Source organism: Moschus berezovskii, chromosome 14 (assembly GCF_049115385.1).
Source record: "Moschus berezovskii isolate FMDL1 chromosome 14, NW_MosBer_1.0, whole genome shotgun sequence".
Lineage (NCBI taxonomy): Eukaryota > Metazoa > Chordata > Mammalia > Artiodactyla > Moschidae > Moschus > Moschus berezovskii.
Window position 1 is genome coordinate 60,901,345 of NC_142473.1, and position 18,029 is coordinate 60,919,373.

General features: G+C 53.2%; 1 protein-coding gene across 1 annotated transcript in view; it reads left to right on the forward strand.

Moving 5' to 3' along the window:
• Positions 1-18,029, forward strand: part of MYO7A (myosin VIIA) — a 107,876-nt gene that overhangs the window by 15,700 nt on the left and 74,147 nt on the right. Inside the window, exons 3-4 of the mRNA XM_088843197.1 lie at positions 4,749-4,862; positions 9,027-9,179. Of these exons, the coding sequence (XP_088699323.1) occupies positions 4,749-4,862; positions 9,027-9,179 (267 nt within the window). The remainder of the gene's footprint in view (positions 1-4,748; positions 4,863-9,026; positions 9,180-18,029) is intronic.

The window sequence follows — 18,029 nt, forward strand, 5'->3', positions numbered from 1 at the left end:
GCACGGGATTAGGTGAATTAGGGAGCCCGAGACGTGCTGGCACTGGAGCCGGCCGCCACCAGGCCCTCGGCGCCATGGAGCCCCCCGCGGACGCCGCAGACCCCGGCGACCCCGCAGAGGCGCGGGCCAAGCAGCCGGGCAAGGGCAAGTGGGCGCTGGTGCGCAGCCTGAACCAGGCGCTGAAGACGTACGCGGTCCTGCCGGTGAGCCCCGGGCCGGAGGGGGAGGACGCGCCTTTTAGAAGCCGGGCGGGCCGCAGGGTCGCTAAACCCCAGGGTGCACACGCACTCTGATCCTCCGACCCTCCCGTGCCCAGCGTGCACTTGGCCCCCTCGCTTCCCCTCCGAGCGGAGCTTCTGCAGCTGGAAAACGGGAGGTGCCCAGAAGGGGATTCCCTGCCTTTGCCCTGGTCCAGAGCAGGGAACGCCTCCAGGTGCCCTGAGGCAGCTCGGTGGACGTTTGTGGACTGGCTGAGCGGCTGGTAGAAGGAAAGCGTGGCCCGCGAGGCCCCTCCTTCCCCGAAGGTTAGCAGCCGAACACTTCCTTCCTCACCCACCCCGCTGGCAAGTCAGACGGACCATCTTTCCCGCCTGTGAAAACAGAGCTAAGACCACCAGTGTCCCAGAGTGATTATGAGGATACAGGAGGGGATGCCTGCGTGCTCTGGAGAAGGCAATGGCAACCCACTCCAGTACTCTTGCCTGGAGAATCCCAGGGACGGGAGCCTGGTAGGCTGCTGTCTATGGGGTCTCAGAGTCAGACATGACTGATGTGACTTAGCAGCAGCAGCAGCCTGCTTGCTCAGTCTCTTCAGTCGTGTCTGACTCTGTGCGACTCCTAAGTGGGGGGAGAATGGGGAGGGAACATGTCCTAAAACAGACTCGTTTTCATTCCACGAACAGGGACTGAAACTCAGACTCTTCCCCAGGGGAGAAAAGAGTCACAAAAGACTAAAGCCTTGCGGGGGAGTCAATATTGATTTGGTCCTGGGTTCATGCCTAGGGGGAAGGCAAGTGGACATCAAGGACAACTCCTCTTTGCATGGGTCTCTTATCTTCCCAAGCACTGACTCCTTCCATTTTAGGGCTGGGGAACACTAAGACCCAGAGAGACAGAAAAATTTAGCCAAAGTCACACAGCATTGGTGGCAGAACTGGGACCTGAATACAGAACTCTTTACCATGTGTTTGTGGCGGATGTGGGCTAGGGTTGTGAAGTACCCTTGAGGACATTTAGGCAAATCCATCTAGGAAGCCACTGTGTGGGGGCTGGAAGCCGCTCATCTGACCGTGGAGAAGCTGTTACTTTCTCCAGTTTACACAGCCACGCAGGGGCAGAAGTCTCACAAATGGAACTTTTGATTTCTGGAAAGCTCCCTAGTGGGGTTCTCCTGACACAGGCTGCCTGGATTCCGGTTGTGGGGAGAAGCCAGTGGGGTTAGATCTGAGCCCAATGCTCCTTTCCTCTCCTCCCACCCCTCAAAAAAGTGTCGTGTTCTTGTACATCTTCCCTCCTCCCCTCCTTCCTTCACCCATCAGCATTTCCTGACCCACCCTGTTTTGGGATCGGGCTTTGCCCTGCAGTTGTTTGCAGTCTCATCAGTAACTGATTTGATGAGTGGCGGTGGCCAAATCACTTTCTCTCTCTGGGCCTCAGTTTCCTCATCTGTACAATGGGGACCCTTACAATCCAGCTGCATTCTTATGCCCCAAGTACTTTCCATGGGTCAGTGGGAACTGTCCTCTCAGAGGTTCTCAGGCCCCCGAGTCCTCTTGGAAGCCTCTTAGCTGCCATTTTTGCTTCTTTCCTCAAGTTCAGATCAAGAGAAGAGAAAATTAAGTCATTGCCCCCCTGCTGGCAGTCCTTGGCTAGGAGGGTTCTAAAGTCACTTCTGTTTGCTTTGGTGCCCCCAGCTGGAGCTTCCAGTTTGCATTTTGGGTCCACTGAGCGTCTCCAGGCAGGAACCCTATTTGTGCTTCTGGTTCTGCTTGCAGAACTGGGCTCAGGGTGGGGCCCTAGGGTGGGGGCGGAAGGTTGGGAGACAGCACTGGATTTGGAGTTTGCCAGGCTTGGGCTTCATTCCTGGTTCTACCAAAAACACCTGTGTGACCTTGGGCATGGGTCTTTACCTCTTTGAGGAGATGAAGTAGAGGTGGAATCCTCTGTCGAAGCGTTGCCATGAGGTCCAGTGAGATGGTTAATTCCAGGGAAGCGTGTCAGTCACTGCCTGGCCTGCGGCGGGGGTATTGAGTGTGCAGAGAGCAGTGTCCTGGTGCCACTGCCCACCACTGCCAGCCTCCGGGAATCAGTTAGTTTCTCTTTTTCTCTCTCACACAGGTGAACTGTCGTGTGCTCCCTCTTACACACTCACACCCATGCTTACACACACTCTCTCACATTCTGGTTTGGTTCTGGGGAATCACAGATGGAAGACTCAGATTGGCCCCGCCCTCAGGGGGCTGCAGGCTAGCGAGGAGTGGGCACACACAGTAATGACCCAGCCTGGTGCTGGCTGTAAGGGGCAAGCCCAGGGGCCCCGGAGTCTGGAGGAATGCCTGGGTTCTCTTCTCAGGATGAAGTATTTTAAAAATGTAAATGCCTCGTGCCACCCTCTCCTGCTTCAGAATCTTCCAATAGCTTCTTGTCCTACTTAAAGTCCAGCTTCCGTCCATGGTTCACAGGGCCCTATGTGCCTGCTGCCCACATCCTCCAAGTGACCCTCATCTAGCGTCGACCTGGGGCTCCCCTAACTAGACCCTCTGCTTTCCCTTCTCTGCTCTGTCCCCAGAGTCTGGAATGAAACTGGCCCACAGCAGGCTTTCCACAAATGTGCTCTGAATGACTGAACTAACTTCAGGGGGTGGGGAGGAGGAGGAAAGAGGTGGGGCAGTGAGGAGGGGGTGGGAAGGGTTGCTGTTTGCTCTTGGATAAATGTCCACTCAGTGGAAAGATGGGGAGGGGAGAGGGAGGTGGAACAGAACAGCCTGAGCAGGGGTGTGTCCGGTGGTCCTGGGTCAGAACTTAGAGAGGGCAAGGAGTGTGGCAGGAAACATAGCTTGGACGTGAGCATTAAATAGGGCAGTTTATGGGAAACAGCCATACAGCCTGGGCAACAGGAGATACTCAGCAAACACATGAGTTCTCCTCTCCTCCCAAAGGCTCTCCAAATTTTCTTAGTTTTTCTGGGAGAAAGCTTGGGTTTGCAGCTAGCATGTTTCTAATATGTGCTGACCTCCCACGAAGGGAAGTTCATAGTGTCAGCTGGGGCTGAAAAGTCGTTGGTTCTGATGGGAACAGGAAGCTGAAACAGTGACAAGTTGGCTTTGGTACTCAACGAGCCCACCCCTCACTGAGGCATGTGGAAACTGAGGTTCAAAGAGGTCAGGGACTTGTCTGAGGTCCCAAGCAAGTCCCAAAACGCAGTCTCATAGCCCAGAGCTCTTTCCACTGGGCCATTCCCATGGGCTCAGTTCATTGTGGATCAATTTTAGCAGCTGTTACGTTTCTAACTACCACTTAATATTATTATTAGAATGTCCAGGTTCTTTTACCCCCTAGGGAATCTGGGAACCACACAAAAAGAACACTCTTATTAAGATTAGAATAAAATTCAAGCTTTTACCTCCAGGTGGATAAGAGTTATTGAGTCCTGGTTCTTGCCCACCTCTCTCTTATCAGTCCTTCCTCCTGCCTGAGGCCCTTTGCCCTTGTCATTTCCTCTCCCCAGACTTCTACCCTTGCTCTTTCCTAGCCTTTCAGGTCTCAGTTCAGAGGTTTCCTTCACAGAGTGGCTTCCCCAGCTACTGAATCTCTGCTTGGCTGGCTTGGTCATTCTCCAGCACTGGGATCACTGTCATCACCACACTGCAGCCATCCCGAGTGACTATTACTTGCTCAGTTGTTTGTTTTCTGCCTCCTTCCAACCCGAACATACTTCCTCAGTTTGTTTTCTGGTTCCTCCCAATTAGATTGTGGGCTCCATGCTCACTGCTCGATCCCAGCATTTAGATCCGTCGGTGCCTTGTATCCAGTAGGTGCTCAGTACATGCGTGTTTGGTGCCAGTGCTGGAAGGTGGTTCTTCTAAGTCTGTCCTCTGACTCTGAGCTGCAGATGTGGCTTCCGTGCATGCTCACTGCGCGTGTAGTGAGAGCCAGACCCTGTGCTGGATGCTGCAAGGGGTAGAGATGTGACGCTCTGCCTGCCCCCGAGACATTGTCGGGCTGTCCCCACAGCCAGGAGACAGTGTGGCTGAGAGCGATGTCCACGTGTGCCGTGGGGCCCAGCAGTGTCACTGCAGGGAAGTCATAGCTGTGACTGTGAGTGTTGACCTTGGAGGTGATGGAGGCCATTTGAATGTCCAGGGGAACGCCTCCTTTAGGATGGAGGGGAAGTGGTTTGGGTGTTTCAGTGTTTCTGCCTAAACCTCAATGAGTCTGCTGTACCTGTGTGTGATGTAGAGCCTTGGGGAGAGCCGGGCTTTGGACGGGCCTGGGTTTGAAGCTGCTTAGCTGTTCAGTCTCAGCTGTTCCCCTCTCTGAGCCTCTGCTTATTCATCTGTAAAGTGGGGACAGTCACAACACTGTAAGTGCCCAACTGAGGACCAGGCACCAAGGCTTCCACAAGTGCTGGTTCTTTTCCCTCTTCTGTGGTCGGCACAAGAGCCGCTGGTGGTGGGGGTGGGCACAGCACTGCTTGGAAGGTGTTCCTGATGCTCCTCTCCGCTCACCTAGAACTCTCTCACCCGCAGGGCGACTACGTCTGGATGGACCTGAGATCCGGGCAGGAGTTCGATGTGCCTATCGGCGCAGTGGTGAAGCTCTGTGATTCTGGGCAGATCCAGGTGGTGGACGACGAAGGCAATGTGAGTAGCCTGTTATCATCCCGCCCCGTGCCATCCCGCCCCTTGCCATCCCGCCCCCATGCCATCCTGCCCCGTGCCATCCTGCCCCTTGCCATCCTGCCCCCGTGCCTTGACAGGGACACAGGCTGACAGCGACCTGACGTGGGGGCCTAGCAGGGACTGGCCTCAGGGGGATGGAGACAGTTCCCGGGCCCCACTTCTGCCTCTCAGAGCTCCCTTCCTCCATGGAGCTTTCCCGACGGCCCCCATGAGATGGAACCTCCCTTTTGCCCCATGAGACTTGTTCTAATTTCCATAAGTTCTTCGGTCCTTTCTGCCTGGTGTTAGAGATGTGTGTCTGTGTGGACATGCGAGTGTATATGGTGGGGGCAGGGAGGTGGCACTAGGCTGGGAGCTCCTCACGTTCAGGGATGCTTTGGGGTCAGAGAGACTGGATTCAAATCCCATCCTGTCAACTTGACGCCCAAGCTATGCAACCTTGACCAAATCTCTTTCCCTTCTGAACCTCGGTTTCCCTGTCTGTAAAATGGAGATAAGGACAACTATCTCACAGGGTTATTGACTCATATGTGAGATCACACTTGAATGACTCAGAAAAGGGGGAGGTGCTCTGAGAACAGCCAGTCTGGTTCTGGGGTTACAGCATCAGATGAATCCACTGTCCACCCAGCGCTGCCCGGGAATCAGTCTAACAGTTGAACCCTTTATCTCTTGTGACTCTGAAGGAAAGGGACACTGGAAGTGTAAATTTCAGAGGCAGTGAGAGTGGGGCCTTGGGGATGGAAGGAAAGGTCTAAAGTCAGGGTCCTGTCTTAGAGAAGATGGGTGGGTGGCCCGGAAGAGGGGAAGCCTGAGGACTCTGGACGTGTGTTCATGGGCATGGCACATGTATATGTGGCGAGGGCACGTGTAAATGTGGTGTGGAGTATAAGGTTGTGGTTTGGTAGAGACGTGAGGGACCGGGGAGATTCAGTTCACCATAATTTGGGTTGTACCCAATGCTGTGGGTGGCGCTGGGGACATAGAAACAGTCCCGACTTAGCCTCCGAGTCTGATGGAAGTGAAAGGGTGCAGTGACTTGGAGAAGAAGTCTCTGTTGGGGGTTGGGATGGGCTCTGGATCCTGGAGGCCCAGTACTGGCCATGGAGAAGGTGGGGCCATCACTATTATTTATCCCTGCAGCCTCCAGAGGTACCAGCCTTGGGGTTTGCAAAGCCCTTTGACCCAAGTTCTGTCTTTAAGTCCTCACAGTGTGTATGAAAGGCAGGGAGGACAGCCTCTGTCACTTCAAGGGGAAACTGAAGTCCAGGGAGGGACCCCAGGACCACTCATACTAGTGAGCTAGTGAGGGATGCTGCCGTGAGGGGCCAGGATCCAGGGCCTCTGGCTCTGTGTGTGTGTTTCCTCTCCTGACATCTCAGTGGCAACTTTGGAGCTCAGGTTCTGTTAACCACACTTTTGTCCCCTGGGCTTTAGAAGCAGAGTGCCTGCAGTGTCATCCCAGAGGCTCCAGTTCCAGGGCCCTCTAGGAAGCGCCTGTGAGGCTGCAGGCGCAGAAGGGGGACCCGGGTTTGGCTGGCAGCACAGATAGTTCCAGGAACCAGCCTGGAACTCCCGGGGTGGGGCCCAGGGGCTCTGCCTGCAGGCTTGAATTTCACCTGGGTCATGTTGCGTGTCAGATGGTGTCCCGTAACTGTGTCACCAGATCCCAGAGATCCACTCCCACTCGCCCCCGTAGAGGCCCTGAGAATGGGGGCTGCAGAGCGGGGAGGAATGTGACTGACTGGCTGGGAAAGGATGGGGCCTGTGTTTGCTTCAGTGGCGCCGGGCCCCAGGGGGGCTTCTGGCCTCTTCTTTCACCAGCTTTTCCCACTCCCATTCCCTCCCTGCTCCACCTCCAAGCTATCATCTTTGACCTCTCTGTCTGCCACAGACTCCTCCAACCTGAGGCCAGGTGAGTCACATCTGGTTCCCTGGAGCCCAACGAAGCTCTCCCTAGAGAAGTTTCTCTATGAAGATGTGCTGAATGAATGAGAGGCCATGGTTCCCATCTTCACTGAAGTCCTAATACTCTGCTTTTGTCTGAGCTGTTCTCATTGCCAGACATACTCCTTCTTCCCCTCCGCTGCAGAGCACATGGTCCCTGTCTCTCTGAATTCATTGCCAGGTCAGCTCTTTCCCACATGTGTCCCCAGGCCCTCTCTGTCTCTCACTGGTATGCCTTCAGGGCCAGGCCTCAGTTTTTGTCCTGGTTACACTTTGGTCTGTGTGGTAGGTGTCTGTGGACATTGACCGGAGGGTTGCTGACCTCAGCTGGGTGACTCTCCATGCAGGAAAGGAGTGGGGGTAGGCTCAGCTCTTCCGTTTAACTGAGCAGAGCACTTTACCTCTCCAATGTACAGCCTCACTGTAAAACAGGGCCAGTAATTCCATGATGCAGTGTTAAGAGGAACAAATGAGAATATACATCTCTTTTGCAATTAAAAACTAGAAGGCATTCGAGTGATAATACCCAGGACTGGTTGATCAGTTACCAGGTAGGCCTTTTTAGACTTGGCAGGAGTGAAACAAAAGTTGACCGTTATCATATCTATTAACCCTCCCAACATCCCTAAGAAAAGGGGATTGTTAGTCTCGTCCCCATTTCATAGATGAGGTCGTAGAGTTTCAGGGAAGCAAACTGACATGTGCAGGGCTACCGGTCTTGCGGAGGCTGAGCTACCTCTTAATTCTGGGCTGAAGTGTCCCGCGGAGGAATTATGGAAACAGAGGCTGGGGTTGAGTGGGGAAGACAGACAGCCTGCCTGGCATCCTCTCCCCTCTGACCTATGCTAGGGCCTAGGACCAAGTAGGGAAAGGGAATTTTCCAATTGGATCAACTTTTATCAAGAAATGGGGTGGAAGAGAGGAATGTTCCACCCGGGATTGGAAAGTCTATGAGCGTTCTCTGATCTCACCATCCAGCCCATTCATGTCAGGGCTGTGTTAGGGCCTGACCTGGAACTCAATGCCCCTGGCCCAGGAAGTGCCTTGAAGTGCCAGGGAAACTGGAGTCATTGGCAGTGGCTAGCCTGTCCCTGAGCTCTTTGAGGGCCTTGGTCTTCTGATCCTGTTTTCTCATGTGAAGTAAGGAAGCTGGAATAGGGGACCTGTGGGGTCTCTCCATGACTAGGACTTGGCTTTTAATTCAGACTTGGTTCCTAGTAGTCAGAAGTCAGCCATCTGTTCATCAGGGATTCTCTGCTCTGTCTGTGTGCCTTGCCCGTTTGAAGCACTGTGAACCAGGCTATGGCAAACACGGGACCTAACTGCCCAGCCTTGGGGATAATTGAGGGGTCGGGGCCAGAACCGTGTTCACACAATGGTAACCCACTGTGACCACTGCCTTGCAGTGGGAGACCCGGGGTGTGTGGAGACTGAGAGGGGGCCCTGACCCAGCTGTGGGAAGCCTGACTCCTGCCTGGTCCTCAGGCTCCTATGGTTCTGGCATTTGGGAACAGGGAGAGGGACCCAGAGGTCTTTGGGGGTTTGACTCAGGTTATAGCCATACCACAGAGCACAGGAGCGATTCCCATTTCCCTGAGAGGTGAGGATTGTGAGTAAAAGGTGCTGGAGACCTCCGAGGGGAGGTGAGGATTCCGTCAGAGGAAACCAGGGCTTTGCAAGCTCTATGAACAAGCCAAGGCTATTGCCTGGATGCGCAACCATATGCCACCTCGTGGCAGCAGGCCGACAGTGCAGTAGTATTGCGCTATCTGAGTGACTTTTTGTACTGCTGTTTACTGGAGTTTGTGTTTGGAGTCCGGTCTAACTCCAGTTATTACACTTTTCACTCCATCCTATAAACTGACTGGAGAGACTAATCTCTTTAATGACAGCCACAAGGTAGGGCCGAAGTCTCTGCCATGCCCACCTCTAAGGTCTGCAAAGAGAATTCCCTAAGAGGAAGAAGAGCGCTCCGTGGAGGTTAAGGGTGGGTGGTATCACTTTTACTCCTGGGAGTCAACCTGTTAGAACTGATAGTGTTTGGCCACAGGAGAGGATGAGGCCCTTATGGGGTCGCAGATATCCGGGGTTCCCGTCCCTCTCAGGACCCTTCCCTGGCAGAGTGCAGCCTGTGTCCCAGGAGGATGAGCTGACTTTAGCCACTGTGCATCTCCGCAGGAACACTGGATCTCCCCTCAGAACGCCACGCACATCAAGCCCATGCACCCCACGTCGGTCCACGGCGTGGAGGACATGATCCGCTTGGGGGACCTCAATGAAGCCGGCATCCTGCGCAACCTGCTCATTAGATACCGAGACCATCTCATCTATGTGAGTCTTGCCCCTCCAGCCAGCCGCCCCGCCCACCTTGGGTCCCTCCACTTGTAGCCCCGCCCCGCCTCCGCAGCTGGCCTGCTGGGATCAGGGAGTCAGCCCTTGCCCACAACCGCTCTGTCTGTGGCTTATCTTCTCTTTTGGTCTGGATGGAAAACCCCTCCAGTGTTCTCGCCTGGGGAATCCCATGGACAGAGGAGCCTGACAGGCTGTAGTCCATGGGGTCACAAAGAGTCCGACACGACTGAGCGACTAACACTTTCTTGTGTGGTCTGTGATTGCAGAACAGGAAGTTTTTCCCACAGGTTCCTGTCCCTCTGTAGGGAAACTGCTGAAACTTCTGGGAGACCAGACCAGGCAGGGGAGGGCAACAGGCTTGGTGCTTTGCCCAGGGATGGGGGATGTGCAGCTTTCCCTGGGTTTGCGCTGGGATCAGGACCTGCCATGGGTCTTCCAAGGTCAGGAGGAGGATGGGTTGGAAGTCTGTATCCTCAGGAAGGGGATGGAGGATGGAACATACTCCTGGATCCCCCAAAACCTTGATACTAGAACCCGACATACATGCAGACCACACTTTCTCACCTTGAAACTCATGAGGACAGATAAAGAGCATCTCACTCAGCCAGGACTGAGTTGATCCCAAGAGGTGAGCTCAGAGACCATTAGGACAAGATGGTCCCATTGAGACCATTAGTCTAGAGATCCTCACACTTTTTGGCCTCAGGAACCCCTTATGCTCTTAAATATTATTGAGGGCCTCAAAAAGCTTTTGTTTATGTATGTTGTATCTATTGATATTTACCATATTACAAATTATAACCAGGACATTTAAAATTATTAATTCATTAAAAAATAGCCACAAAAATCCATTACAGAATAACATACCATATTTTTAAGAAAATAACATTTGTCAGTATAAAAAATTTAATGAGAAGAGTGGCACTGTTTTACAGTTTTTCAAATTCAAATATCTTTAGTATCTGACTTAATATTATGGTGGGCCAAAAAGTTTGTTTGCTTCTGTAACATCTTACATAAAACCCAAGTGAATTTTTTTTTTGCCAACTTAATAGAAGACAACCTGACTCTCAATCTGCTACACATCCATACTGATGTGATATTGTTTTGGCTGAAGTGTATGAAGAAAATCTGGCCTCACAGATATGCTGGTGGAAAAGACAAGGCCTTATGGACTTCCTGAAAGGATCCTGGGGATCCTCAGGGATCTCAGCGTTCTCTGAGAATGACTGATGTAGCCCCATAGTCCCATTTTACAGAGAGGGAAACTGAGGCTTCACAAGGCTGAGTTGTAGAGCTGTGCACTGGGGTCACTGCATGTCCCTGGCCTGAGCAGCTCAGGGGCAAAGGAAGCCATGGATGTGCAACAAAGAAAGAGCTGGAGGGAACCCTCTGAGGCAGGTCCCCAGGCCGGTCATGCTCAGGGGAGGTGGGGTGATAAGTGCCTGGGAGAAGTGCAGAGCTGGTCACACAGCATCTGTGAAAGTGAGGCCCCTTACTCCCAGTTCACTTCCTGAATGCCAGGAGAGATGGCATTCAGGAAGGGGCATTGCATGATCAGAAGGCCTGAGGCAGGATCGTGCCAGGTGAGTGAGTTCTCAGGACCGTGAATGGGAGACAGGGAGACAGGGCTGGTAGAGTCTGAGGGAGCCTGAGGAAACACAACAAGGAGCTCTCAGGGCCCCCCAAAGCCCTGGCATTGTGGCACCTCAGTTGCTGGGGAGGCCCTCTGCTAGCCTCCCTACTCTGGGTCCTTCTGCAGCCTTGAGCTCTCAAGCTGTGCTTTGGCCCTGGACACGGGTTGATTGTGTAGGCAGAGACAACAGCTTTCTCAGGGAGCTCCTTAGTACTGACAAAGCCCCTTTTACTCCTTCCCTCATCCAGAGGGCAGGACGTGATGATACCTCCAGACATCACCCAGACAGTGGGGTGGGGCTAGGACTTGAGCCCAGGCCAGAGATACCCCACGGGACCACTGGTGTCAACACCCCAGTTCTTGGCCAACCTTGGATAGCAGGGTGGACACAGGAGAGGCCTGGGGCTCTCCGTGGCCACTCACCCAGGCCTGGGTGAAGTCTGACACTTGGGTCTGGAGGTGAGTGGGAGCCTGCCCACCTGCCTTCCCAGGGAGGCTACTGCAGAGCTCGTGTCCTGATGCAGTTTCCTGTCCAGGGGAACTTCACAGGAAGGAGCTGAGTGGGGGTTGTCTCCACCAGGGACCCTGCAGACCATGCCTAAGAATAACTCTGAGGCATGTAGTTGGTTATTCTGCACACAGTTAAGTGATTTTGCCAGCAAACTGGTTTCTCATATGTGAGGGAGTCGGTTGGTAGACTGATTCAAAGAACAAAGGCAAAAACAGGATCCAAAAGGGAGAAGAGAGGAAAAAATTTTAAACAGTCTGGCATAAGTAAATCTTTTTTTTTTTTGGATGCACCATACAGTATATGAGATCTTAATTCCCCCACTGGGAGTCGAACCTGCACTCCCTGCATTGGAAGGGCAGAGTCTTAACCACTGGACTGCCCCAAAGTTCAGGGAAGTCCCAGATCAGTGAATCTGGTTTGTTAAGTTTTCAGAGTAGACTGATTAAGTGGCTTCCCTGGTGGCTCAGATGGTAAAGAATATGCCTGGAATGCAGGAGACCCAGGTTGGATCCCTGGGTTGGGAAGATCCCCTGGAGAAGGGGATGGCAACCCACTCCAGTGTTCTTGTATGGAGAATTCCGTGGATAGAGAAACCTGGTGGGCTACAGTTCATGGGGTCACAGAGAGTTGGACATGACTGAGCGACTAATATTCTTCTGTGTGTGATTAGTGGGCAGTCAGGAGAGAAATCAGCCTGGACGTTATGGCCTTCCCTAGGTTGACTATCGGAGAAGGCAATGGCAAGCTACTCCAGTACTATTGCCTAGAAAATCCCATGGATGGAGGAGCCTGGTAGGCTGCAGTCCGTGGGGTCGCTAAGGGTCAGACACGACTGAGCGACTTCACTTTCACTTTTCACTTTCCACTTTCACACATTGGAGAAGGAAATGGCAACCCACTCCAGTGTTCTTGCCTGGAGAATCCCAGGGACGGGGGAGCCTGGTGGGCTTCCGTCTATGGGGTCACACAGAGTCGGACACGACTGAAGTGACTTAGCAGCAGTAGCAGCAGGTTGACTATGGGATCAAATAAAAGAATTCCAGAGATTTATGGATTCTCCAGAAAACCCTGAGGTCTGTGCCATTTGCCTCATTAGAAGTTTTGCTAGTAACCATTCTGACTGATTTTAGGGTGAGGGATAGGAAGTGGGGGTGGGGAGGGCATGGGGATGGAGCCCAGATGAGGTGTCTAAGCTCTCTTTTCTGTTCAGAGACTCACGGTCAGAAATCCAGCCACAGCACCTGGAAGGTCCCCAGCTTGCGTAGTCTATGGGCCTAAGATTTGGGGTTTCTTTTGGTGCAGGGTCCTGCTCTCCAGAACTGCAGGGCTCAAGGAGGTTTCCTTCACTTGCTGACTCTATGCTTCTGTGACTGAGTGGATGAAGTAGGATTAGACCAGGGCTTTGAAGAAGCAGCTGGGCTATTGTCCCACCCAGAAACCATACCTGTCCCTAACCATGGCAACCCTGGTCACTTCATGGCTTAGGTTACCCTGGGTACAGCCCTACACACCTGGGATTTCCTCAGATTACCACGGCCACTCATAGCCTTGGGCCTGGAGGATGCTCTGACCCTGACTGTCTGCCCAGGGATTGCCTGCTCTAGCTGGTCTGCCCCCAGGAGCCTGAGGGACAGCACCCCAGGGCCGTAAGTTAGCCCCAGGCACCCTAAGTGGGGCAGAGCCCTCAGAGGACCCCTAGAAACCTCTCAACTGAAGGAGGAAATTTTGAGCAGACACCACTGAGACAAACATTCAAGTCTAAGGTCCTGTCATGATATCCTGAGAATGTGAACTGGAATCCCTCTGACCAAGATACAGTGGGAATGGTTAGTATTTGTTAATTTCAAGTGTGAGATAATTTACAGAGTAGTTTACAGTAGGATTGTGAGTTCAGACTATGGTAGCATTGGTTCTACCAAGTATCAGTAACTTCTGAAGAAGGGGTTATATGCATGTTGTTCATGATTCTGCATTTGATCACTATATCAAATACTCAGAATATATCAGATATACCAAAAGACACAGTGTGCTTCTGTTGAGTCAGACAAGTACTTAGTATTGGGTTAGTAAACTTTTTTGTGAGATTGAGATGTTGGCTGCCTATAGCATTGATACTATATGATGAGTGAGGTTTAGAGCAGTTTTCTCTTAATCTCTACTGTATATATCTGAGTAATATGACAGAAATGAATCTTTTTGTTTTGGTGTAATTTTAGTGCCCAGGTGGTGTTAGTGATAAAGAACCCACCTGCCAATGCAGGAGACCTAAGAGACGTGGGTTCGATATCTGGGTTGGGAAGATCCACTGGAGGAGGAAATGGCAACCCACTCCAGTGTTTTTGCATGGGAAATCCCATGGACAGAGGAGCCTGGTGGGCTACAGTCCATGGGGTCGCAATGAGTCGGACATGACTTAGTGACTAAAGAGCAAACAGCAACCTCTCATTGGGTGGTCCCAAAGGCCAGAGGTCATTGCCGGGTCTTTCAGGGAATAGGTGGCAGGGCTGATGCTGAGCAGGGACTGGAGCTCCGGTCTGGGAGCTGGGAGACCTGGATCCAGGTTTTGGCAGGTGGCCTTTGGGGAACCCCTACCCATTTCCGGCCTCTGTCACCCCTTTGGTACAATGGGTTGGGTAGCTCTGTGACATTGGTATAGTATGTGTACCTTGGTCTCCATGGCCTGCTAAGCGGAAGGCCCCAGGGATAGCAGGCCCAGGGATTTCCCAGAGGAGGAGGTGGATTCCTACCATATCTCCTGGGGTGTGTCTCTGACCCAAGAGAGGCTCCTAGATCTCTACCTGGAACTTGGGGCCCCCCAGGGACCTGTGTGCTATGTCCTTGACTCAGGAATAGTCCTTATCTCTTCCCTACCCCAGCCCACGGCCCCACAGGGTGGGCTGTATCACTGGAGACTTGACAAAATGCCAGTGTTGGGGAGTGAACATTAACCCTCTGTTTACCATGAACCCTTGGAGAGACAGGGCCAGAGGAGCTCAGAGAGCAGTGCCCAGAGCCCAAGGGGGTGGACACGTGCTGAGGTGCAGAGAGAGGCCTGAGTCTCATTGTCATCTGTGGCCAAGCCCCTCACTTCTGCCTCCCCTCCCACCAGCCCCACAGCCCCTCATGTCTGCCTGCCCTATACCAGCCCCACAGTCTTGCAGGTGAATCCCTGGGATTTGGGGGAGTCCGGGTAGGGAGGGGAGAGCTGGGGCTCTGGTGCCAGGGTCCCTCCGTTATCCCACTCCCCACTTACCTGCTCTGTGACCTTGGCAAGTCCCGCCCCTTCTTGGAGGCTCAGTTCTCCCATCTGAGAAGGAGCGTCGTAACTACGCCTCACAGGGGCCTTCTGCCAGTACAGGGAGGGATGGCCTGGGAGCCGCAAAGGCCTGTGTCCAGCAGAGGGTGTGTCCTTGTTCCTCTGCTGGGGTGTGTCCTCTCTCTGAAGGAAGAGGCTTTTTCATTATGTAGTTTGAAATGGGTGCAGGTGCTACAGATTGGAAAGTATTCCTTCTGCCACAGACGCAACCACTGCTACTAACTTCTTATCTATCCTCAAAGAGAAAGACTATATATATATGATATCTGTGATATTAAATTATAGATATAATTAAAAATTTTTTCTACACATATGATAGCATTGCTCCCCAGATTGTTGTGTGCCATTCCACTAGCCACAGCCCCGGGCCGTCCTTCCTATCAGCATAGGCAGGACTGCCATAGTATTGCTGACAGGTGTGTCCCCTTATGAACTTTACTGGTGGCTCAGATGGTAAAGAATCTGCCTGCAGTGCAGGAGATCCCCTGGAGAAGGGCATGGCAACCCACTCCAGCATTCTTGCCTGAAGAATTCTGTGGACAGAGGAGCCTGGCGGGCTATTGTCTATGGGGTTGCAAAGAGTCGGACATGACTGAGCAACTAACGCTTGTCCCCTTAGCTCCCTTCCTTGCTGTTTCCTGTGGGCAGCAGTGAATTTCTTCGCCATCCATTAATTTAATCACTCTCCCATTCACTCACCAAACATTTGCTGAGCATGTCCTATGCACTGTGCATAGTACTGTCCCCAGGAAGAGAGGAGAGCAAGGCTGGGGGCAGAGGCCTTGAACCAGAATTATGGAGGAGTCAGATGGTCAAGTGAAAGGAGCCCGGGAGGCTATGATGGGTCACATGGGAGGGTGCCGGCTTCCTGCGGAGGGAGCGGTCATCTCCTGGATGCGAGGAATGATCAGGCATGAGCTGGGTGAGGGGGCAGGGGATGGAGCATGATGTTCTTAACTGAGCGTTTAATGTGGAATGAGCCTCTGTCTGTGGGCTGTGGCCGGCAGGGGCCAGGGCTCAGGGGTCTTGTGGGCAGGGAAAGGATATGGACTTTGTCCTGAGGCCATGGGGAACCTCCTGAAGGTTTTTAGCAGGGGGATGACATGGTCAGATTTTTCAAAGAGCTGACCCAGATTCCCAGTGGTGGACAGATTGTAGGGAGCATGGTGGAAGCTGGGAGTCCAGAGGGGAGGTGCCTGGCCAGGAACATGGCCATGTCCATGGAGAGAAGTGGGTTGTTAGGAAGGAGGGGGAGACTCCCCCAGCATCCCGCCCTGGTGAAGGATGGTGGTGAAGGACAGTGGTGGCACTGTTGGCCGAGCTGGGAAGCAGAGGAGGAGCAGGGTTGGAGGGGAGAGTTGGCTGTGGTCTGGGCAGGCTGGTGGACATCAAGTGGGGATGTTCAGGAGGCAGAGGGCTGAGGGGCCTAGGGCTCGGGAGGGCCCCTGGGCTGTAGGCAGAGGAGAGAGGGCCACGGAAGGGCGATGGGGAGAAAGGGTCCAGGCCCAGCCCCGTGTTTCAGTGCACCCTCGCCGTCTCTGGCACTGACCCTCCCTGTGCTTGGTCACCGAGTCTGTCCTCAGGGCCACCTCGGTCTGGCTCTGACACCCCGTTGACCAGTTCATTGAGTTTGAAATAGTACGTCTGCCTCCAGGCTCTGTAACTGCTATTTATCCTCCCCAGCTGTCAGGGTGACCTTTTCCCAGCAGCCTTCCCAAATGTCCTGTCCTTTCACGCCTCCGTGCTTGATTCCCACCGAGAGCCCTCTGCCCGCCTGCACCCTCTCCATCTTGTGTGCCTGGTATGAGTTCCCTTGGCCCCAGGCTCTCCCTCCCTGGCAGTCAGGGGTGGCTGTCAGTCTTTCCTTGTGCCTCAGGGAAGGTTCTTGAATGACAGCACACAGTTGGCCTCAGACCACAGGGCAATCAAGGGCCAAGTGGTTGAGAGCCATGCCTGCCATTAAGGAAATACGCAGAGGAAAGGAAGGTGCTTGTGGACAGCCAGCTCTGCACCAGGCACCTGTCAAAGGTTGTGCCCTTTGGTCTTTACAGCAGCCTTGGGAGGTGGCTGCTAACCATGCCCCTTTTACAGATGACAGACAGACTTAGAGAAATAGTGATTTGCCACAGGGATGTTTCTTTTATTTTTTAAGTTATATTTTTAAAAATTTATTTATAAATAAATAGAATTTATTTATTTTAATTGGAGGCTAATTACTTTACAATATTGTATTGGTTTTGCCATACATTGACATGAATCCGCCCTGGGTGTACATGTGTTCCCCATCCCAAACCCTCCTCCCACCTCCCTCCCCATCCCATCTCTCTGGGTCATCCCATTCACCAGCCCCGAGCACCCTGTCTCATGCATTGAACCTGGACTGGCGATTCATTTCATTTATGATAATATACATGTTTCAAAGCCGTTATCCCAAATCATCCCATCCTCACCCTCTCCTACAGAGTCCAAAAAACTGTTCTATACATCTGTGTCTCTTTTGCTGTCTCACATATAGGGTTCTCGTTACCATCTTTTTAAATTCACAGGGATGTTTCTTGTGACTGTCTCTCCCACCTAGGGACCATAATCTAGATGATTGCCACTGCTTGGCAGGGCTGAGCTGTGGGGGACAGTGGCCGAGGCCCCCTGGGGCTAGAGGCTGACAGGTTCTGCTTGGGGAGTCAGGCCAATGGACTCACCTGGGCTATGTTGGGTGTTGCTGGTAAAGAAGATCCTTATCACTCCATTCCCACTGACGAGTTTTCTTTTGTCCCTACTTTCCAACCTCAGACCAACTGTGGAGGGCGGGTGAGTAGCACAGAGCAGGCTCCGGCTCTCTGTGTGTGCTTGGCCTGGCAGCTCCCCTCCAGCCTTCTTCCCCATCCCGCCCCATCTCTGCTGCTCAGGCTCTGGCACGTGGGCAGGTGGTCAGCCTGGTGAGGCTCAGCTGCTTCTGGCATGGGCTACTCAGAGGAAGAGCCAGGACGGGGAGAGGAGGGTCCTCTGGGGCTCAGAAGGGTGGTGTCTGGTAGGACGGAAGCCTGGGCCTGGGGCGCTCAGGCCAGGGCCGCTTTGCATGGCACAGCTGGCCCTGGGGTGGACACTGGCCTGGTATACTGTGCTGGCAGCAGCGCTTTCCCTGCATGGCCACCTAGGGGCTGAGGCTGCCAGGGTGTGGTTGTGGCTCTGGTGTGATGCCCGCGGCCCCAGGTGGGAGGGGATGGATGGGGCTGATCCCTCCTGTGCATACTCATGACTTTCTTCAGCCTATCTGGGCTCAGATGTCAATAGATCCGTCACCAATGATAGGCTGGGCATGACCTTTTACAGTTGGAGTGGGGAATGGTGGCGGGTGGCGAAGGAGAA